The sequence below is a fragment of the Cyclopterus lumpus genome, chromosome 7 (genome assembly GCF_009769545.1).
Source record: "Cyclopterus lumpus isolate fCycLum1 chromosome 7, fCycLum1.pri, whole genome shotgun sequence".
Lineage (NCBI taxonomy): Eukaryota > Metazoa > Chordata > Actinopteri > Perciformes > Cyclopteridae > Cyclopterus > Cyclopterus lumpus.
In genome coordinates, this window is record NC_046972.1 from 136406 (window position 1) to 160000 (window position 23595).

Sequence of the window (23595 nt, forward strand, 5' to 3'; positions counted from 1 at the left end):
ATTGATTTATTGTGTCTTACTGAAACCTGGCTGAGCCATGAAGAATATGTCAGCCTAAATGAATCAACTCTTCCAAGTCATATTATTACTCACATTCCTCGAGGCACCGGCCGAGGAGGTGGAGTACCAGCCATCTTTGACTCAAGCCTATTAATGAATCCTAATCCTAAATTAAACTACAACTCATTTGAAAGCCTTGTTCTTAGTCTTTCACATCCAACCTGTAAAACATTACAGCCAATCCTATTTGTTATACTGTACCGGCCACCAGGTCCATATTCAGAATTTATATCTGAATTTTCAGAATTTTTATCAAGTTTAGTCCTTAAAACTGATAAGGTTATTATTGTCGGAGATTTTAATATTCATGTGGATATTGACAATGATTGCCTTAGTACTGCATTTATCTCATTGTTGGACTCGTTTGGCTTCTGTCAGAGAGTACAGAAACCCACTCACTGCTTTGGCCACACCCTCGACCTTGTTCTTGCATATGGCATTGACATTGAGCATTTGGAGGTCTTCCCACAGAACCCTCTTCTGTCAGACCATTACCTCATAACTTGTGAGTTTATACTCCCGGAGTGTACACTGTTAGTCAAAAGTTTCTACACCAGATGTCTAACTGACAGTGCTGTAGCTAAATTTAAAGAAGAGATTCCTTCTGCATTTGATTCAATACCACGTCTCAATGTGACGGAGGACTCCTGTGCTAACTTTAGTCCGTCCCAGATTGATCATATTGTCGATAGTGCTACAGGCTTACTGAGAATGACACTAGACTCGATAGCCCCACTCAAGAAGAAGACAGTGAGGTAAAGGAGGTTTGCTCCCTGATATAACCCTCAGACCCAAAAACTAAAGCAAACTTCACGAAAGCTCGAAAGCATATGGCGTTCCACCAATCTGGAAGAATCACGCTTAGTTTGGCGAGACAGCCTTAAAACATATAAAAAGGCTCTCCGTAATGTCAGAGCAGCCTATTACTCATCAGTAATAGAGAAAAATAAGAACAACCCCAGGTTTCTCTTTAGCACTGTAGCCAGGCTGACAGAGAGTCACAGCTCTGTGGAGCCGTGTATTCCTATAGACCTCAGTAGTAATGACTTCAACTTCTTCAATGAAAAGATTTTAACTATTAGAGGCAAGATTGATGATCTCTTGCCCTCAACTACTGCCGATCTGTCCTCAAGAGGAGTGGCCTTGGAAACGGCTGTATGCCCTGGTGTGGATTTGGATGGCTTCTCTCCCATTAACCTAGACCAATTGTCTTCAACGGTTTCTACTTCTAAACCGTCTACCTACGGCTGGATGTGCTCTCTGAGGGTCTATGCACTGGTCTTGAAACATGACCGTGGACAACAGAGGGGGCTGTCAGACCTTCTCTGAACTAAATTCATTCATATCGATGTTTGAAATGTTTTCGTAAGATATCTTGATTTAAACTGAAATCTTTGTTCAGGAATTTTTAATATGGTAATTATTCCACCATTTTCATACATTTGTAGTTCCTTTTTGTTGTCATTATTATATTGGAACTGAATATGTTGAGTGAATGTCATTTGAATGTAGTCCATTAATAATGTTGTCCAGCCACATCAGCAAAGTATTGTTGTATATATGGTACCAGAATAAAGATGCCTTACAAACTTGAAGAGCAGCTCTTGTCAGCCTCAGGAAGATGTGGTCATGATGAGTGGACCTCCTCTGATTGACAGCATCTACACCGCCAAGCGCAGTTGCACTTTTAACACTAATTTTGTAGGCAAATATTTAGGTTGTAATGTATGGAAGAATATCGTTTTCTGATTCATAGTTGAATGTCGCTGTTCCATTGCCATAGGACTGCACTCTCCATCAGCATGAACCGATTGGTAAATGGGTAAAGCTTGGATTATAAATGGATTAGCACCTTTCTGAGGCAACATTTTGAACTCCACTTGCTCCAATGGTTCAAAAGGAGACAGGATTGATAGAATGTTCCGTACAGTGGGAAGAGCCAGACGGGTCCAGTTGCTTCAGTTTAGGCAATTTACATGGCGCACCAATGAATCGGCATACGAACGGGTTGACTACGGAAGGGCAGAACGCATCTCCCATTCACTGGTCTCCCCTTGTGAGTGCCATCCCAGCCCGACAGAGAAGCTTTTGTGGTGGTCACTTTCCTGGCCAGGGTGGAACAGGAACACCCTGAGTCAGAAATCCTGCGCTCTTCCAGTCTGGAAACTCACACCTAATGGTTACCACCGCAGTGAGGATAGCCACGTTGCCCGTGTAAAACAGTGCTAGATTTGTCTGCATAGTCTCTCTATCTGAAGCTATATAATCCAAACTGAGTCCTAATAAAATAACATATTGAGCAGGCATGATCATGCTCTCCTCCACATTTATCTGAAACCCTAGATTTACCAAGTGCATCAACGTGACCAGCTACCACCTGGCGGATGGTTGCTGTCACTAGTGAGTGGCCACCCAACTGCTTAAAAAAAGGGGCTTTTATGATTTTACAAATACTCTTGGTCTCAGAGACCGACTGAATGGAACCGCAACAGAGAAGCGTGTGTCAACATCCTGAATATGTATGTCCTTAGATGGCGGTTTAGGGCATGGAGATCTAGAATGGCGTTCACCCCCTTACCTCCCCTTTCTTTGGGAATAGGAAATACCTCGAGGAGAAACAGCGGTGGGTGTCCTCAGGAGGGACATTTTTCCAGGAGGCAAGTTGAGCTCTCCTTAGCAGGTAACATTTCAGCACCTCATCCTAAATCTTTTTCCGTCCACATCTTCTCTGCATGAAGGTGAAGCCTGCACCGGACCTTGAGAGACGATAGTGTAAAGGAGCTTTATGGTCTATTTTTGTATGTTCACACTATCTTGTTTGTAGCTCAGTGAAAGTAGGGAACATTTACTTCCCAGTCTTTTATGATTTCGTCAGTTTCTTACCGTGCATGAACTTCTTCAATGAAAAGATTTTAACTATTAGAGGCAAGATTGATGATCTCTTGCCCTTAACTACTGACGATCTGTCATCAAGAGGAGTGGCCTTGAAAACGGCTGTATGCCCTGGTGTATATTTGGATAGATTTTCTCGATTGGCATTTCAGGTACCGCACTAAGTTGGTTTAAATCCTATTTATCAGATCGATCTCAATTTGTATTTGTAAACAATGAATCCTCAATGACCACCAACGTTAATCACGGAGTTCCACAAGGTTCTGTGCTTGAACCAATTTTATTTACCTTATATATGCTTCCTTTGGGCAATATTATTAGGAAACACTGCATAAACTTTCATTGCTATGCAGATGATACTCAATTATATCTATCGATCAAACCAGAGGAGACCAACCAGCTCGCTAAACTTCAAGAATGTCTTAAAGACATAAAAACATGGATGACCTGCAACTTCCTGATGTTAAACTCAGACAAAACTGAAGGTATTTTACTGGGCCCTGAACACCTCAGAGATCAATTATCTGGTGATGTGGTTTCTGTAGATGGCATTGCCCTGGCATCCAACACCACTGTAAAGAATCTCAGCGTTATCTTTGACCGAGACTTGTCCTTTAACTCCCACGTTAAGCAAATCTCAAGGATTGCATTTTTTCATCTACGTAACATTTAAAAAATCAGGCACATCTTGTCTCAAAAAGATGCAGAAAAGCTGGTTCATGTATTTGTTACTTCCAGACTAGATTACTGCAACTCCTTATTATCAGGCTGCTCTAATAAGTCTCTTAAGTCCCTCCAGTTGATCCAGAATGCTGCAGCTCGTGTACTCACAAAAACTAAGAAAAGAGATCACATGACTCCTGTATTAGCTGCTCTGCACTGGCTCCCTGTAAAATCAAGAATCACATTTAAAATTCTTCTCCTCACCTACAAAGCCTTGATTGGTGATGCACCATCATATCTTAAGGAGCTTGTAGTACCATATTGCCCCACTAGAGAGCTGCGCTCACTAAATGCGGGGCTACTTGTGGTTCCTAGAGTCCTAAAAAGTAGGATGGGAGCCAGAGCCTTCAGTTATCAAGCTCCTCTTTTATGGAACCAGCTTCCACTTTCAGTCCGGGAGGCAGGCAGTCACCTCATTCAAGAATAGACTTAAGACTTTCCTCTTTAATAGTGCTTATAGTTAGGGCTGAATCAGGTGTGCCCTGGTCCAGCTCCTAGATATGCTGCTATAGGCTTATAGGCTGCTGGGGGATGTTTTAGGATACACTGAGCACCTATCTCCTCTTCTCTCTCTCCTTATGGATGAATTTACATCTCTCCATTGCACCTTATTAACTCTGCTTCGTCCCCGGAGTCGTTGTGACTTCACGTCTCATAGGGTCCATTGGACCTGGAGGTGTCTGATGCCTGGTGAGCCGGCCTCCCGCGTTGGCCCTGCTGATGCCCCTGCTGATGCCCCTGCTGATGCCCCGCCCCCCCTCCTCTCTACCTCCTTCTGTTTCATGGATTGGAGTTCCATTCATACATTGTCATATTCATGTAATGTGTTTATGTAACTCTGTAACTCTGTTCATTCTGAACACATGACATCTATTCATCTGTCCATCCGGGGAGAGGGATCCTCCTCTGTTGCTCTCCTGAAGGTTTCTTCCCTTTTTTCCCTGTGAAAGGTTATTTTTGGGGAGTTTTTCCTGATCCGATGTGAGGTCCTGGGACAGGGATGTTGTATGTGTACAGATTGTAAAGCCCTCTGAGGAAAATTTGTAATTTGTGATATTGGGCTATACAAAATAAACTGAATTGAATTGAATTGAAAGTTGAGACCAGTGTTGGTTCAGGCCCAGCTGGGAGTACATCTCCTTCCTCTTAGGTTTTAACCTCAAGTGAACCACTTTAGACAGCTGAGCACATACAAAGTAGAATAATAGTTACCTGGATGTAACTCTAGTTCTTATGTGAGTAGCCCTCTAACTACTATAGGGGGAGGGTGCCGCGTGTACATGTCATGTGGTGAGTGTCTGAGAGCAGAACATCTGGGCTAAGATTGTGTGGTGTGAACTAGGCACGACACGTTTCTTTTAAATACTTTTTGGCATGATTGACTGCCACTATTTGTCAGAGGGCAGTGGAGTTTAAAGAAATAAAGGAAGACACATGCAATAAAGACGTAACCATATCTGCAGTAGGTCTCCAAGGTGAGGGTCTCTGGCATGTTGGATCAAGGGGGTTAAGGGAAGTCGTCAAATCAGATTCATAACGTTGGCACATCGTTGGAGAACATAACCCTAACTGTAATGTCCTGGGTTTGATTCCAGCATTGGACATTTTTTTACAAGTCATAACTCTCTCTCTCCCCATTTCTATATTGTTCTGTCAAAAAAAACAGCTCCAGATGAGAAAGAATATTTGAAACCATTGTAACATAGCTCAGACACTTGGTTATCCACCATCCAACCATTTATTTCTCTATGGGAATATCATATACCTCTGATTATACAGTTCTGTTCTAACCTAATATAAGAATAATTGTAATGTTGATATTAAGCAATGGGACAGTCTTTCATAAACATGTCATATTCCTAAACATCTGGAATAGGAACGTTGCGTTGTGAAGCAAACTCATTCAAACGTGGCACTTCAGCGCCAATAATGGTGAAAAACTTTCTTTTTACAAATTGCTTTTCCTACTGAGCATTTTTGCTCCCGAAAATCTTCATTGACATGATTCTTTTTTACCAATCTCCCAAACACACAATGAGATCAGTGTCTGGAGAGTAGATAGCAGCACTGTGAAGATATTCAGACAGATCAATGTGAGAGAGCTGCAGTCGGCCTCTAAATATACAACTCGCTCAATTGGTTGGTTTCTAACACAAAGTGAGCGTGAGAGTGATCAAATGATAGTAATAAATACTGTTCAGGACGGGGACTTGACACACACACAAAAAAAAAAATACAGTAATTTATATACTAACAAAAAGAAAACTGAAAAATGAGGTCACCAGTGCCTCCCTTACAGATCAGAAGGTGAACTCAACTCTTCTCAGATGAAACAACCCCGATAATCAAAATCTATTATGCCACGATAGATTTTCTGTAAGAAAACACGTCTCAACTAAATGACATGACAAATGTCACTTTCCGCAGCTTCATAAATAAGTCTTTCATAAACAACCTGACAACGTTTCATTCAAACTGATGGTGTGACCTTTAGCCTGAGGACAACGAGGAAGTCAGGCCATACCTGGCCTTATATTTACTCATCTGTAAATGATGGAGCTTCCTTGTCAACGACGTTTGAACAGTCCTTAAAACCTGATAGAAACCTATCTTTCTTTACACTTTTTATTCATTATATTATTATTAAATAGTGCTTTGAACCACTGTTTGGATACACTAGACAGCTTTAATTCCATGGTCTATTCTAAAGGGGAGTCTTTCCCACCTTAAAAAAGTACATATAAATAAGACACACTACTGAAAATATTTGGAAAGGTATGTTCAACTGTTGCTTCAATCAACCCCCACCCTAAAGCCATAACCTGTGGCAGAGCTCTGGAGCTATGAGGAGGTGATGGCATGACATGAAGCCCTGGTGAGGAGCAACTAGGAGCTGTGGATTATTCTAGTCTGACACGTTTCTATGGATATTTGGCTCATTTGTTTTGGGTAACTATTGTGAATCCATGAGGACTACAGCTGTCACCCCCTGTAACGGATTCCAGCCTTTCAGAGACACCTTTAAAGACTACAGGTAAGAGGTCTGAACGCCACGGACTGTGGACAATATCCTCAACCTGACGAGCTTAAGGATCAACTAAAACTGCAAACCACTTTTTCCAGATGAAAACCAATGTATATGGGTACTTAGTAGTAAAGATATTCTAGTGCAAAGTATTTTATATATATATATATATATATATATATATATATATATATATATATATATATATAAAAATAAATAAAATTGCAACTGCTCTACCGTTTGAAACTCTGCTTTTGAAATTTAATTGAGCTTCTATTGAATTTCAATGGCCTGGGTCTTGATTCTCTCAGAGTTCATTACAAACACCAAACAAAAAGAGTTTCAGAGGATACAAGCACAGTGGGACATACAGGGGTGGCCAGTCTTTGATAATATTGATTATCATAAGTAACAGATCATCAGTGGAATCACTAAGCATGGTGAAAGCATGCAAACAGAAACAGGACATGTAGTCCAATAACAGAGTGTTATTGGACTACATATGGTACAGTGGAGGTTGTGTGGTCTGGAAGTTGGTAGAAAAACAGCAGCCCAGCTGCCTGCCGCCATCCCAGCTGTCAGGATCTCTGTCTTTGAGCTACAGGCAACCAGCTGCAGGGCCGCCGCCGTGGCAGACGGCAAACACCTACCAGGTCTGACCTGCCTCAGTGCTTCAAGTCCTGCGTCCTGCTTCCAGCTGCTGGGACTAGTTGACACGGATGCCTGAGATGAAGGGCAGCCCGGTGGGAACCCTCTTCTTGTATTCCACATAGTCATCGGCAAAGAAATGGATGAGGGAGAGCTCTTCCTCTTCGATCCGCTCCCGGAAGAACCGCCAGCTGGCTATCGTGTAGACCAATATACACACCGGGTTACACAGCATGACCTGCAACAGTCAACAGTCTCATCAGTTACCTAGACACACCATTACTGTCATCATTTCATTGATTATTAAGGGCCCGAGCAGCAACTGTGTTGGGTTATGTTTTTCATTATTTTTAAAATTCAGCATGATGTGCTTCTGTGGCCCAAATCCTCCGAGGCCGAGGTTCCACTTGTCTTTTCAATTTCATCGGCTGAGGTTCCAGATCAGGACTCATCAGGGTCCACTTAGCTTTGTCCGCACCCTTCAATGCGACCTGATCGGATAGCAATTGGACATACTTCGCGAGTGTCTCTAAAACGCAGAATAAACACATTTCATTTCCTAAAGACCCTCCACAATAAAAGTAGTTGTTATGTATAAAGAATAGCTGCTAACAAAGTGCCGCTAATCCATTAATACACACATTTCATCACCTATACATTCCCCCTTATTTTGACATTTAAAGCTTTTTTCTTTAAGCAGCAACATCAATAATTGTTGTGTTCTCATCAGCAGGTCTCAGGCTCCAGATGTTCTTCCTCTCCTCGGTAGAGGAACTCCTGTGCCTTTACAAAAAGGCAAATAAAATCATTCCAAAAAAAACATTAAAATAATCATTCATTAATTATATTAAAAGCGAAGAGTGCAGATAAAATACTTTCAGTTGTCAAATAGAACCGTTTTCAGCCTGGATTTAAACATTGTCAGAGTTGAGGCCTGTCTCATATATTCTGGAAGACCGTTCCAGATTTTAGCATAAAAGTGAAACGCAGCCTCCCCGTGTTTAGTCCTGACTCTGGACCAGCAGGAGACCACTCCCTGAGCTTCTCAGAGCCCGAGATGGTTCATATGGCTCTAACATGTGAACCACTCCCTGAGCTTCTCAGAGCCCGAGATGGTTCCTATGGCTCTAACATGTGAACCACTCCCTGAGCTTCTCAGAGCCCGAGATGGTTCATATGGCTCTAACATGTGAACCACTCCCTGAGCTTCTCAGAGCCCGAGATGGTTCATATGGCTCTAACATGTGAACCACTCCCTGAGCTTCTCAGAGCCCGAGATGGTTCCTATGGCTCTAACATGTGAACCACTCCCTGAGCTTCTCAGAGCCCGAGATGGTTCATATGGCTCTAACATGTGAACCACTCACTGAGCTTCTCAGAGCCCGAGATGGTTCCTATGGCTCTAACATGTCACACATGTACGTTGGTGCTAGACCATGAAGACATTTGTACACAAGCAGAGTGTTTTAACGTCTATTCTCTGAGCAACAGGAAGCCAGTGCAGAGACCTGAGCACTGGACTAATATGGTGGTATTTCCTGGTTCTAGTCAGGACTGGAGCAGCAGCGTTCTGGATGTACTGCAGCTGTCTTACAGCTTGTTTAGAGCCCAGTGAGCAGGCCGTTACAGTAGTCCAACCTTCTCCTCCTTCCAGGAAAAGGCTCTCCCACCCACGACCTGACTATTACCTTCAACAACTGCTGGCTCCGACTCCGACTGCCAGCAACCTCGGTGTGACACCTGTCAGTCAACTCTCCCTGACTGCCAACATCACCACAATAACACGCTCCTGTAGGTACATGCTGTACAACATCAGGAGAATACGACCTCTTCTCACTCAGAAGGCGGCACAGGTTCTGGTCCAGGCACAAACGCATGGATTAGTCTCTCCAAGTCTGGTTTAGACACTATTCCTTTGATTTTGGCAATGTTTTTTAGATGGTAAAAAGCTGTTGATGTTATTGATTTAATGTGGCTGTTAAAGTTCATTTCTGAGTCCAATATTACCCCTAGAGCCTTTAGCGTTAGCCTCTGTTAGCTGTCCCCAGGCAGCCCCCGAGCAGCCGGATGGCTGGGTGACTGTTCTAAGGGGTTTTAAGTCTAAACAGAAGTCCACTGAGCACCGCCAACCTCTTCACGTTTCGAACCAGTTTTCCCCACTCAGCGACACACCCGCTGAGAAACCCACTCTGGTTATAGGTAGCTCCATAGTCAGAAACGTGAAGATAGGGAAGCCAGGGACCAAAGTCATATGCATCCCGGGGGCCAGAGCGGGCAACGTTGAATCTTGTTTAAAACTGCTGGCTAAAGATGAGCGTAGTTACAGTAAGATTATAATACACGCCGGCGGTAATGACTCCCGACTGCGGCGGTCGGAGGTCACTAAAATTAATGTGGAATCGGTGTGTACTTATGCCAAGACAATGTCGGACACCGTAGTTTTCTCTGGCCCTCTCCCCAATCTGATCAATGATGACATGTATAGCCGCATGTCGTCATTCAACCGCTGGTTGTCCAGGTGGTGCCCAGCAAACAATGTGGGCTACATAGATAACTGGCAGACTTTCTGGGAAAAGCCTGATCTGATGAGTCCAGACGGCATTCATCCCACTTGGGATGGAGCGCGTCTCATCTCTGTGAACATGGCCAAGTTGATTAACGGACTTAATCCATGACCCAGAGTTCAGATCAGGAAGCAGAAGCAGAGTTGTAGTCTTCCACCCTTCTCTGCACTTCCATTGGAGCAGTTACCACCCTTAACCTTAACTCTATAGAGACTGCGTCTGTCCCACGGCCACTTAAATTAATTAAATCAAAAGTAATCAGAAGAGGAGTCATACTAAATAACCTCATAAAGGTTAACAACACTACTGCCACAGTGCAACAAAACAGGATCATTAAATGTGGACTCCTAAATATTAGATCTCTGTCATCTAAAGCTGTATTACTAAATGATTTAATATCAGACAATCACATTGATTTATTGTGTCTTACTGAAACCTGGCTGAGCCATGAAGAATATGTCAGCCTAAATGAATCAACTCCTCCATGTTATATTAATACTCACATTCCTCGAGGCACCGGCCGAGGAGGTGGAGTAGCAGCCATCTCAAGCCTATTAATGAATCCTAAACCTAAACTAAACTACAACTCATTTGAAAGCCTTGTTCTTAGTCTTTCACATCCAACCTGGAAAACATTACAGCCAATTCTATTTGTTATACTGTACCGGCCACCAGGTCCATATTCAGAATTTATATCTGAATTTTCAGAGTTTTTATCAAGTTTAGTCCTTAAAACTGATAAGGTTATTATTGTCGGAGATTTTAATATTCATGTGGATATTGACAATGATTGCCTTAGTGCTGCATTTATCTCATTGTTGGACTCGATTGACTTCTGTCAGAGTACAGAAACCCACTCACTGCTTTGGCCACACCCTCCACCTTGTTCTTACATATGGCATTGACATTGAGCATTTGGAGGTCTTCCCACAGAACCCTCTTCTGTCAGACCATTACCTCATAACTTTTGAGTTTATACTCCCGGAGTGTACACCGTTAGTCAAAAGTTTCTACACCAGATGTCTAACTGACAGTGCTGTAGCTAAATTTAAAGAAGAGATTCCTTCTGCATTTGATTCAATACCACGTCTCAATGTGACGGAGGACTCCTGTGCTAACTTTAGTCCGTCCCAGAATGATCATCTTGTCGATAGTGCTACAGGCTCACTGAGAATGACACTAGACTCGATAGCCCCACTGAAGAAAAAGACAGTGAGGCAAAGGAGGTTTGCTCCCTGGTAGAACCCTCAGACCCGCGACCTAAAGCAAACTTCACGAAAGCTTTAAAGCATATGGCGTTCCACCAATCTGGAAGAATCACGCTTAGTTTGGCGAGACAGCCTTAAAACATATAAAAAGGCTCTCTGTAATGTCAGAGCAGCCTATTACTCATCAGTAATAGAGAAAAATAAGAACAACCCCAGGGTTCTCTTTAGCACTGTAGCCAGGCTGACAGAGAGTCACAGCTCTGTGGAGCTGTGTATTCCTATAGACCTCAGTAGTAATGACTTCATGAACTTCTTCAATGAAAAGATGTTAACTATTAGAGGCAAGATTGATGATCTCTTGCCCTCAACTACTGACGATCTGACATTAAGAGGAGTGGCCTTGGAAACGGCTGTATGCCCTGGTGTGTATTTGGATGGCTTCTCTCCCATTAACCTAGACCAATTGTCTTCAACGGTTTCTACTTCTAAACCGTCTACCTGTCTCTTGGACCCCATCCCAACGAGGCTGCTTAAAGACGTGTTGCCTTTAATTGGCACCTCTCTGCTGGATATTGTTAATGTGTCCTTGCTAACAGGCCATGTACCACATTCCTTCAAAGTAGCTGTAATTAAACCTCTCCTGAAAAAGACCACTCTTAATCCAGAGGTGTTGGCTAACTACAGACCGATCTCTAACCTTCCCTTCCTCTCTAAGATCCTTGAGAAAGTAGTCGCAAATCAGTTGAGTGACTTTCTACATCAGAATAGTTTATTTGAGGAGTTTCAGTCAGGATTTAGAAAACACCACAGCACAGAGACAGCGCTGGTGAAAATTACAAATGACCTCCTAATTGCATCAGATAAAGGACTAATCTCCGTACTGGTATTATTAGACCTTAGTGCTGATAAAGGACTCATCTTCGTACTGGTATTATTAGACCTTAGTGCTGCCTTCGACACCATTGATCATGACATCCTATTACAGAGACTGGATCAGTCGATTGGCATTTCAGGTACCGCACTAAGTTGGTTTAAATCCTATTTATCAGATCGATCTCAATTTGTATTTGTAAACGATGAAGCCTCGATGACCACCAACGTCAATCACGGAGTTCCACAAGGTTCTGTGCTTGGACCAATTTTATTTACCTTATATATGCTTCCTTTGGGCAATATTATCAGGAAACACTGCATAAACTTTCATTGCTATGCAGACGATACTCAATTATATCTATCGATCAAACCAGAGGAGACCAACCAGCTCACTAAAATTCAAGAATGTCTTAAAGACATAAAAACATGGATGACCTGCAACTTCCTGATGTTAAACTCAGACAAAACTGAAGTTATTTTACTGGGCCCTGAACACCTCAGAGATCAATTATCTGGTGATGTGGTTTCTGTAGATGGCATTGCCCTGGCATCCAACACCACTGTAAAGAATCTCAGCGTTATCTTTGACCGAGACTTGTCCTTTAACTCCCACGTTAAGCAAATCTCAAGGATTGCATTTTTTCATCTACGTAACATTTAAAAAATCAGGCACATCTTGTCTCAAAAAGATGCAGAAAAGCTGGTTCATGTGTTTTTTACTTCCAGACTAGATTACTGCAACTCCTTATTATCAGGCTGCTCTAATAAGTCTCTTAATTCCCTCCAGTTGATCCAGAATGCTGCAGCTCGTGTACTCATAAAAACTAAGAAAAGAGATCACATGACTCCTGTATTAGCTGCTCTGCACTGGCTCCCTGTAAAATCAAGAATCACATTTAAAATTATTCTCCTCACCTACAAAGCCTTGATTGGTGATGCACCATCATATCTTAAGGAGCTTGTAGTACCATATTGCCCCACTAGAGAGCTGCGCTCACTAAATGCGGGGCTACTTGTGGTTCCCAGAGTCCTAAAAAGTAGGATGGGAGCCAGAGCCTTCAGTTATCAAGCTCCTCTTTTATGGAGCCAGCTTCCACTTTCAGTCCAGGAGGCAGACACAGTCACCTCATTCAAGAATAGACTTAAGACTTTCCTCTTTAATAGTGCTTATAGTTAGGGCTGAATCAGGTTTGCCCTGGTCCAGCCCCTTGATATGCTGCTATAGGCTTATAGGCTGCTGGGGGATGTTTTAGGATACACTGAGCACCTATCTCCTCTTCTCTCTCTCTCCTTATGGATGAATTTACATCTCTCCATTGCACCTTATTAACTCTGCTTCCTCCCCGGAGTCTTTGTGACTTCACGTCTCATAGGGTCCATTGGACCTGGCTGTGTCTGATGCTGGTGAACCGGCCTCCCGCGTTGGCCCTGCTGATGCCCCGCCCCCCCTCCTCTCTACCTCCTTCTGTTTCATGGATTGGAGTTCCATTCATACATTGTCATATTCATGTAATGTGTTTATGTAACTCTGTAACTCTGTTCATTCTGTACACATGACATCTATTCATCTGTCCATCCGGGGAGAGGGATCCTCCTCTGTTGCTCTCCTGAAGGTTTCTTCCCTTTTTTCCCTGTCAAAGGTTATTTTTGGGGAGTTTTTCCTGATCCGATGTGAGGTCAAAGGTCAGGGATGTTGTATGTGTATAGATTGTAAAGCCCTCTGAGGGGAGTTTGTAATTTGTGATATTGGGCTATACAAAATAAACTGAATTGAATTATACAAAGTATACCAAACCTACATTTGTTGAAAATTGTTCCTAAAACCTACGTGTACATTAATATTTGGTCGTATTTGACAGAATTCATGAATATCATGATGAAAACCAAGTGTTATGAGAGAGAAACATTCTACATGGAGAAGGTGGTTGTTGATTTCCTCGAACAGACTGGTCACAGATGAGGTTGATCAGAATTCCTTTATTGGTCATTAATGAATTGAGCGGTGTCTCACCTGAGTCCCCGTGCTCCAGTAGAACCAGCCCACATAGGAGGGGTGTCTGAAGTAGGAGTAGACCCCGCTGGTGACCAGCACGTGGCTCTGGGCCTTCTCATTCTGGACGATGTGGTTGAAGTTGGATCCGGCCGTCAACATGGCCGCCTTACGCAGGCAATCACCAAACATCACCAGCAGCAGGCCCACGACGCTCAACCAGTTCAGTTGCTTCAGCTCTGAGAGAGAGGATGGAGTAAGTACTCGTGGAGAACCTGAAGGAGTTCTGTTCAACTTGAATCAAATTAATTTCACTTTCAAGAACCAATTCCAAGGTCACGAATAATATTTTCACTCTTCTCTGCCTGGATGTCTCATATGTCTGCAGAACTCAAATCAACCAGGACTGGAATCTTCCAGCTTGGATATTAGTCCAGGACTATAACCCTATGTCACACATTGTAACACAATACATTATCAAGAAAGAAAACATGAACCTCTCTTTCCTGCTTTTAAACTCATATTTCTCATGGTAACAGTAGCAACAGCAGCTCCTCATAGTTCATCATTCAGCAGATGTTAGCAGACGTTTAGTATCAGCTTTAAGTTAAAGCTGGTTTTATTTGTTTCATTCCTTGCTTGTGTGTACAATACTAACTTTGGTTAGAAATGTCTTTAATAAAGACTGAAGATACATTTAAACATTCCCATTTTTGTGTTGCATCTTTACTGGCATGCATATTACTTCACTTTATGATTTGTTTTGTTAACAGAAGTTACTTATTGTTACTTTCCCAGTGACAAAGACTGAATACATAGACGTAGTCACTGTGACATCACCCATTGGTTTGTGGACTTACATTTTGAAACCTTGAGTTACCACTTTTTTTTTTTTCAACCAGGAATGACAAAACAGGGTGGAGCTAAGTGCAACCGACTGCTCTTTAAGACATTTTTAGACGGAGAGAGAATGCAGCTTTAACACATGAAGCATTGACTTCTATACAACCAGAGGAGTCGCCCCTTAGTGATGGGTGCATGTTGTGCCCTCAAAACATTCTACAATGCAAGCAATGTCCAAATTCCCACAATGCTTTTTATAGATGCAGAATTCACAGTCGCCTGACAACTTCATCTGTGATGACACTAAATCATGAGGATTTATAAGTGATCCAAATCTCAATTTACTGCTCACTAGTAAAGTGCAGTCATGTGAGGGAGTAAAAACTGATCCAAACTGCTAATCCATCATTTCAAAGCACCGTTTCACTATAATATTGAATATTCATGATTGAACAAGAAACAGTCAAAGTTTAATTTAACATAAGCAGGGCTCTCATACTAGCAAACACTTTCCCAGGCTGAAAAATATGATTGGCTTCTGAATATATATCAGCTGTAGCTAAGTAAAGTTAACTTAATAAGCTGATGATACGCCAATATAAAACATTTGGATGTGCTGATTGTGTATTTCAGGGAGACCAACAGAGCAACACAACGATCCAGCTGATTGAATCGTGTCAATTTCAAAAGGATCTTCCATGTCAAGCAAGTCATAAGGCTCTAGCTGTTACATCAATCTGTCAGATACATATTTAACTAATGTTTCTTATCTTCTTTTGCTCATCTCATTTTCAGCTTGTGTCAACAGGTTTTGAATACTAGTTCTGATGTTTTCTTTTTTTAGGAAAGACTCAAAACTCTCCGATTCCATCTTTTTAAGTGTGAATATTTTCAGTTTTTCATTTACTCCATTATGACAGTAAACTGAAAATATTGAGTTGTGGACAAAACAAGACATTTGAGCTAGAATATGGTACACGAATATTTTAAACCGATATACCGTAATATATTATACCGATACACCGTAATATTTTATACCGATATATCTGAATATTTTATATCAATATACTAGAATATTTTTTGCTGATATACCATCATACTTTATACTGATATAACATAATATTTTAGACTGATATAACATAATATTTTATACTGATATACAGGAATATTGATGGGTAAACCTTTTGTGTGCCATCAACAACATAAAAACCCGTTCTGAGACAGAAGACACACCCACCTGGAACGGACAGCTTCTCGATAGTGAACTCCACCCATGACGAGACGGCAGCCAGCGTGTACTCCACGCTGTGGTTGAGCAGGAAGGAGTCCAGAGACAGGCTGCGAGGGTTGATGATGGCCGTCACCAGGTACTCAGAGTAATGGAAGAAGGACAGGGAGCACATGTACCTGCAGAGAGACACTTGTTCAATGGGGCCTGGAGTGTCTAAATGTGGTACTGGTAAATAAACTGCACTTTTATAGTCTTCAGACCACTCAAAAGCTCTTTAACACTACCCATCTTCTGATTGAAAGACGACCATGCTCACCACTGAGTCAGTCATAGAACAATATCTTGCATTTTAAATGTGTGACATGTCCCGGTTCACTGTATCACTATAAGATCGATGATTAACCAAGTTAAATGTAAGAAAAACTGAAAATTAATTATGAGAAAGTCTGGGGATATAATGGGGCGAGTCTAAATGAGTTATAAATAAGTCAGTTAAGCTGTCTTGATATTTGAATAACAATCATACAATGCATTTCTACACAGCAGCATAATGTTAAGATAATAAACGGATACGTACCAGCCAAAATGTGTCCAAGTGGTTTCAGAGAAGCTTATAATTAAGCCACAGCCAAAAGTAACTCCCAGGAAGCAGGCTCTCACGGCGACCTGCAACGAGTGAGCACACCGATTATCCCGGCTCAGACCGTAAACCCTTAAGAACCCACACAGACACTTTAAATATCTTGGAAAGTTCCGTATACAGCTTTATCCTTGATTCTAACTCTTTAAGTTCCTAAGTGACACACACTGAACATCCTGGTGAGGTCATGTCACCGTGAGTTAATGTGTGATGACGTGACATCACTTCCAAAATGGCTGCTTGGCTGGTGACATGTGATTTCAGAAAGGTTTTTTTTATTGCTAAAGGTACGTTTCAACACATTGAACAATTCTAATGCTTCCATAACATGTCTTACATTATATCTAAACTGTTCCAACCATATTTCTCAAACAAATTTAGATATAAAAAGTTATGAAAATATTGATGTCACATTTAGCTTTTAACCCTATAAACGTCTCACAGTGACGTATTTCTCACAAGAAAAATAGTAATGAGCTGCTCAATTGATTTAGCAAATTAAAATTTGTTTGATCAAAATATGTTCTATTGTTTAATTCAAAAACACACATAAAAAATAAAAAAAAGATGTCAACCCCAAATAATGTCAAATATATTAAATTATTATTCTAATGTATTCTGAAAGAATGTTTGCATATCAGTAAATAAAACACAAAACAAGATTTAACTATCCTATTTTGGTCCTATTTCAAAGTAATTCCATTATTTGTTGCAGTATGGATAATAATATTATAATAATAAATGATGGTGTTCAGGATGCACTAAAAATCATCCAAGGTTTGGGTTAAACCACACAAGTTATGTTGATGTGTTGTTGAAATGCTAAAAAGGCACATCTTTGTTAAGCAAACCAAAAAGGTAAAGTTGATTGATTTTCAAATGAGTACATTTATATGTAATCCCATCGTTACATGTGTGTAACAGTTCAGATCTTTGGGTAGTATTTAGAAAATAGTCTCAGAAATGTGTTCCATGTGGTCCATTTAGTCGGTTTCATCTTCCCTAGAATGTTCCTCAAGGAGAAATGGGTTTTATGGGTGAAAACGTTCTTCTCCATCAGGCCTCAACACTCATGCCTAACATCTAGAAGTTGAATTATGTTAATAAACCACATACTTTACATATTATGGAGATATTTTACTAAAGTACACTTTCGAACTCGGTTATTTTTTCCACCGACTTTAAATTCCGACCAACTTTAAAAGTTGAGGCAGTCATGCCGGTGTCGTCAGTGAATGAGTACCAGCAGCCTGACGTGGTGTCCGTGTGTCCCCGGGACAGGGACTGTCTCCCCGGCACAGGCACCGTGTCCCCGGGACAGGGACTCAGTCCCCTCGGGACAGGGACACAGTGTCCCCGAGACAGGGACTCAGTCCCCCCGGGACAGTGGCACAGTGTCCCCGAGACAGGGACTCAGTCCCCCCGGGACAGGGACACAGTGTCCCCGAGACAGGGACTCAGTCCCCCCGGGACAGTGGCACAGTGTCCCCGAGACAGGGACTCAGTCCCCCCGGGACAGTGGCACAGTGTCCCCGAGACAGGGACTCAGTCCCCCCGGGACAGGGACACAGTGTCCCCGAGACAGGGACTCAGTCCCCCCGGGACAGTGGCACAGTGTCCCCGAGACAGGGACTCAGTCCCCCCGGGACAGGGACACAGTGTCCCCGAGACAGGGACTCAGTCCCCCCGGGACAGTGGCACAGTGTCCCCGGGACAGGGACTGAGTCCCCGGGACAGTGGCACAGTGTCCCCGAGACAGGGACTCAGTCCCCCCGGGACTGAGTCTCCGGGACAGTGGCACCGTGTCCCCGGGACAGGGACTCAGTCCCCCCGGGACAGTGGCACCGTGTCCCCGGGACAGGGACTCAGTCCCCCCGGGACAGTGGCACTGTGTCCCCGGGACAGGGACTGAGTCAGGGCTCGGATGTGGTTCCTCTCCAGCTAAGGCGATTAGTGCCGTTAGCTAGCATGAGCTAACTGTAGCGAGGTGGAGCGCGTTCCTGCTAACAGCCGGAGCCGGAGCGGACAGCAGCAGGAAGCGGCTTACCTTGTACAGAGGTCCCTTGTATACGAGCAGCAGGAGGCCGTTGATCACCGCAATGTGGAGACAAATCACGATTTTTCCAGAAGTTTCCGTCAGATAATCAAAGACCCAGTCGAAATGTCCAAACCACGTTCTGATCAGGGGGATTACAATCACGCTGAGCCCTAAAATAAATGTCTGTATACTTACTCTACCTTCTAGCACCAACTTACTGCCTGCCATGATGGAAGTACTGTGCGGCTGCTAGTATCGCGATACCCACAGGAAAACCACGTGATGTCCACATAGGGCTTTGACGTGAGATGACGGGATTTGCGTCCCGTTCGTGAGAACAGCTCAGTGGACATGAAGGTAGATTTGTGTCTTTATTACGCAAACAAACTAAAAAGGTTTTGAGAGCAAATTTCTCATTTGTAAGTAAATTAATTGTTAGTTTTGCTAGAATATTTGTTGCTGCAAATCAAAAATCTTTGTTTTCAAAATAAAAACCTACACAAATCTACCTTCATAAGTGGACTCTCGCTCTTCGGTCATGTTATTTTTGTCCAACATAGAAACGGTTCTAACGTGACATGTACAAACACACGTGTACCAGAAGAGGAAAAAAGAATCCCGATTGTACACATTAGAGGGCTACATTATGGAGTCAGTGAGACATCTGTACTTTCATGAATTTTTTATGGCATTCAGTGAAATAAGAACAATTGAATATTGAACAGGCTGTTGGCCTCACATAGTTACTTTACAAAGCCACACCCATTATACTGCCTCATGTTCATGGTTTTATCAGCAGGAACAGTCTGGAGCAATTTCAAATACATACACAATGTTCCTGGAACTCAGATTCTACTGTTTTTGGCAGGAAATCTTGCTTCATGTCTTAAAAGGCGTTGATGACGGCACTGGAAAAAAAGAAAACAAGTAAAAGAAGTCATAACAAGGTCTCATAGGGACAAGAAGTGTGTCCGCTGAGGGCTTTGAGGTGGTTGTGACTTTGGTTGCATTCTTTCGCCAAGTTGTTGATGTGTGTGGTCATTGTTCATGACATGTCCATGATGATTTCTCCAAACCTTGTAAATAAAGTGAATACGAGTAAGGCCGGCAGTGTGCAGGATTCTTTGGTTTCTTCAGTCAAATGTCCTCGACCCTATGCACTCATTCATATGAAAGAACAGTGGTCCCTCAATGGTGCTAAACCCACCAATGAGGGACCAACACGTGGTCCTGGAAGCAGGGCAAACTGGTAACTTCTGCCAAAAGTGCTGGCTGGTCTTCTCATCTACATTGGATATAAAAAGTCTGCACTGGTTGAAAGGTTTTTGTGATGTTAAAAAAATGAGACCAAGATAAATCATGTCCCAACTTTTTCCACCTTTGTGACCTATAACGTGAACAATTCAATTAAAAAACAACCCTTTTAGGGAGAAAAAAGCATGTGCATAAATATGCACACGCTCTTAGGACTGGGGATGTGGCTGTGTTCAGAATTAACCAATCACATTAAAACTCATGTCAAATAGTAGTCAGTACAGACCTGCTCTCATTTAAAGCTGTGGTTCTCAAACTTCACGCCCCACTTTGGAAGAAAGGTGTTCATCATCGCCCAACAAAATTGTAATAAAATGGTCTATTCTGAATATTTATTGAAATAGCATTTTGTGATTCCTCCATCTGTGCATTTAAAAATAGAATAAAGAAACTTGCAATCACTTTCAAATAAATCAGATTGCTCCATCAGATAAAAACAAATAAAATGTGGAATCACTTAAAATAACTAATATTTGGCAAACAAAGCTTATTGTGGGTGCAATTAACCACTGAATAACAATAAAGTGCAAACTGTGAAAAACTATTTAATATATTTGTCAATAAAGCGTTTTACACAGCATATATTTTCCAGATAACAATAACGTGCAACCTGTGCAAAACAAAATTAGCGCAGATATGTGTGAGCTATCAAGTTTTATCAGTATTAGTGAGCTTAGATCTGTATTTTATTTTGAAGGGAAACAGCAGAAAAGCCGATCTCAATTCATGCTCAATGTTGAGCTTTTGTTTTGAAGGGCAACAGCAGAAAAGCCGATCTCACGGAGGTAGGACCTGGCGAGTCGCTAAGAATCTTGGCCGTCGCGCATGCGCAGCGTAACCTGTTAATGGCGTAACGTAAACATTTACACGAAGGTACAGGCACTTCAACATGTATTTATTAATGAAGTAGATGTATGTCTGTGTACTTTTGTAATATGTGAAGTTCTCAATAAAGGTCTTGAAATAAAAAGATTAGCATTTCCCCCTGCCTGTTATACCACTGCACCCCAATCTGATCAATGATGACATGTATAGCCGCATGTCGTCATTCAACCGCTGGTTGTCCAGGTGGTGCCCAGCAAACAATGTGGGCTACATAGATAACTGGAAGACTTTCTGGGGAAAGCCTGATCTGATGAGTCGAGACGGCATTCATCCCACTTGGGATGGAGCGCGTCTCATTTCTGTGAACATGGTCAAGTTGATTAACGGACTTAATCCATGACCCAGAGTTCAGATCAGGAAGCAGAAGCAGAGTTGTGGTCTTCCACCCTTCTCTGCACTTCCATTGGAGCAGTTACCCACCCTTAACTCTATAGAGACTGTGTCTGTCCCACGGCCACTTAAATGAATTAAATCAAAAGTAACCAGAAGAGGAGTCATACAAAATAACCTCATACAGGTTAACAACACTACTGCCACAGTGCAACAAAAGAAGAGAATTAAATGTGGACTCCTAAATATTAGATCTCTGTCATCTAAAGCTGTATTAGTAAATTATTTAATATCAGACAATTACATTGATTTAATATATGTCAGCCTAAATTAATCAACTCCTCCAAGTCATTAATACTCACATTTCTCGATTAATGAATCCTAAACCTAAATTAAACTACAACTCATTTGAAAGCCTTGTTCTTAGTCTTTCACATCCAACCTGGAAAACATTACAGCCAATTCTATTTGTTATACTGTACCGGCCACCAGGTCCATATTCAGAATTTATATCTGAATTTTCAGAGTTTTTATCAAGTTTAGTCCTTAAAACTGATAAGGTTATTATTGTAGGAGATTTTAATATTCATGTGGATATTGACAATGATTGCCTTAGTACTGCATTTCTCATTGTTGGACTCGATTGGCTTCTGTCAGAGAGTACAGAAACCCACTCACTGCTTTGGCCACACCCTCCACCATGTTCTTACATATGGCATTGACATTGAGCATTTGGAGGTCTTCCCACAGAACCCTCTTCTGTCAGACCATTACCTCATAACTTTTGACTTTATACTCCCAGAGTGTACACCGTTAGTCAAAGGTTTCTACACCAGATGTCTAACTGACAGTGCTGTAGCTAAATTTAAAGAAGCGATTCCTTCTGCATTTGATTCAATACCACGTCTCAATGTGACGGAGGACTCCTGTGCTAACTTTAGTCCGTCCCAGATTGATCATCTTGTCGATAGTGCTACAGGCTCACTGAGAATGACACTAGACTCGATAGCCGCACTGAAGAAAAAGACAGTGAGGCAAAGGAGGTTTGCTCCCTGGTAGAACCCTCAGACCCGCGAACTAAGCAAACTTCACGAAAGCTTTAAAGCATATGGCGTTCCACCAATCTGGAAGAATCACGCTTAGTTTGGCGAGATAGTCTTAAAACATATAAAAAGGCTCTCCGTAATGCCAGAGCAGCCTATTACTCATCAGTAATAGAGAAAAATAAGAACAACCCCAGGGTTCTCTTTAGCACTGTAGCCAGGCTGACAGAGAGTCACAGCTCTGTGGAGCCGTGTATTCCTATAGACCTCAGTAGTAATGACTTCATGAACTTCTTCAATGAAAAGATTTGAACTATTAGAGGCAAGATTGATGATCTCTTGCCCTCAACTACTGCCGATCTGTCATCAAGAGGAGTGGCCTTGGAAACGGCCGTATGCCCTGGTGTATATTTGGATAGCTTTTCTCCCATTAACCTAGACCAATTGTCTTCAACGGTTTCTACTTCTAAACCGTCTACCTGTCTCTTAGACCCCATCCCAACGAGGCTGCTTAAAGACGTGTTGCCTTTAATTGGCACCTCTCTGCTGGATATTGTTAATGTGTCTTTGCTAACAGGCCATGTACCACATTCCTTCAAAGTAGCTGTAATTAAACCTCTCCTGAAGAAGCCCACTCTTAATCCAGAGGTGTTGGCTAACTACAGACCGATCTCTAACCTTCCCTTCCTCTCTAAGATCCTTGAGAAAGTAGTCGCAAATCAGTTGTGTGACTTCCTACATCAGAATAGTTTATTTGAGGAGTTTCAGTCAGGATTTAGAAAACACCACAGCACAGAGACAGCACTGGAGAAAATTACAAATGACCTCCTAATGCATCAGATAAAGGACTCATCTCTGTACTGGTATTATTAGACCTTAGTGCTGATAAAGGACTCATCTCCGTACTGGTCTTATTAGACCTTAGTGCTGATAGAGGACTCATCTCTGTGCTGGTCTTGTTAGACCTTAGTGCTGCGTTCGACACCATTGATCATGACATCCTATTACAGACACTGGATCAGTCGATTGGCATTTCAGGTACCGCACTAAGTTGGTTTAAATCCTATTTATCAGATCGATCTCAATTTGTATTTGTAAACGATGAAGCCTCAATGATCACCAACGTTAATCACGGAGTTCCACAAGGTTCTGTGCTTGGACCAATTTTATTTACATTTTATGCTTCCTTTTGGCAACATTATCAGGAAACACTCCATAAACTTTCATTGTTATGCAGATGATACTCAATTATATCTATCGATCAAACCAGAGGAGACCAACCAGCTCG

The 23595-nt window shown here is 42.1% G+C and overlaps 2 protein-coding genes across 3 annotated transcripts in view; both read right to left on the reverse strand.

The window, feature by feature from the left end:
- Positions 1-5382: 5382 nt before the first annotated feature.
- On the reverse strand, positions 5383-19000 carry icmt (isoprenylcysteine carboxyl methyltransferase). Its single transcript, XM_034537614.1, has 5 exons — positions 18745-19000; positions 16635-16723; positions 16064-16233; positions 14005-14222; positions 5383-7586 (listed from the first exon to the last, which is right to left on the reverse strand). The coding sequence occupies exons 1-5, from the start codon at positions 18961-18963 to the stop codon at positions 7407-7409; spliced, it is 876 nt and encodes a 291-aa protein (XP_034393505.1). The 5' UTR covers positions 18964-19000; the 3' UTR covers positions 5383-7406.
- A 402-nt stretch (positions 19001-19402) lies between these two features.
- Positions 19403-23595, reverse strand: part of rtel1 (regulator of telomere elongation helicase 1) — a 21688-nt gene continuing 17495 nt past the window's right edge. The window contains exon 34 of one of the 2 annotated variants that reach the window (XM_034537048.1): positions 19403-19643. In XM_034537048.1, coding sequence (XP_034392939.1) covers positions 19615-19643 — 29 coding nt within the window. In that variant the 3' untranslated portion in view covers positions 19403-19614. Of the gene's footprint in view, positions 19644-23458 lie in introns of those variants that run through there. The other variant, XM_034537047.1, reaches the window with a different exon arrangement.

Bases quoted from the DNA above. Each gene is read 5' to 3' on its own strand.
- icmt (XM_034537614.1), bottom strand. From the start codon at position 18,963: ATGGCAGGCAGTAAGTTGGTGCTAGAAGGTAGAGTAAGTATACAGACA. The intron at 16,724-18,744 runs GTAAGCCGCTTC...CACTCGTTGCAG, and splicing joins ACAAGGGACCTCTGTACAAG to GTCGCCGTGAGAGCCTGCTT. The intron at 7,587-14,004 runs GTGAGACACCGC...TGACTGTTGCAG, and splicing joins ACTGGAGCACGGGGACTCAG to GTCATGCTGTGTAACCCGGT.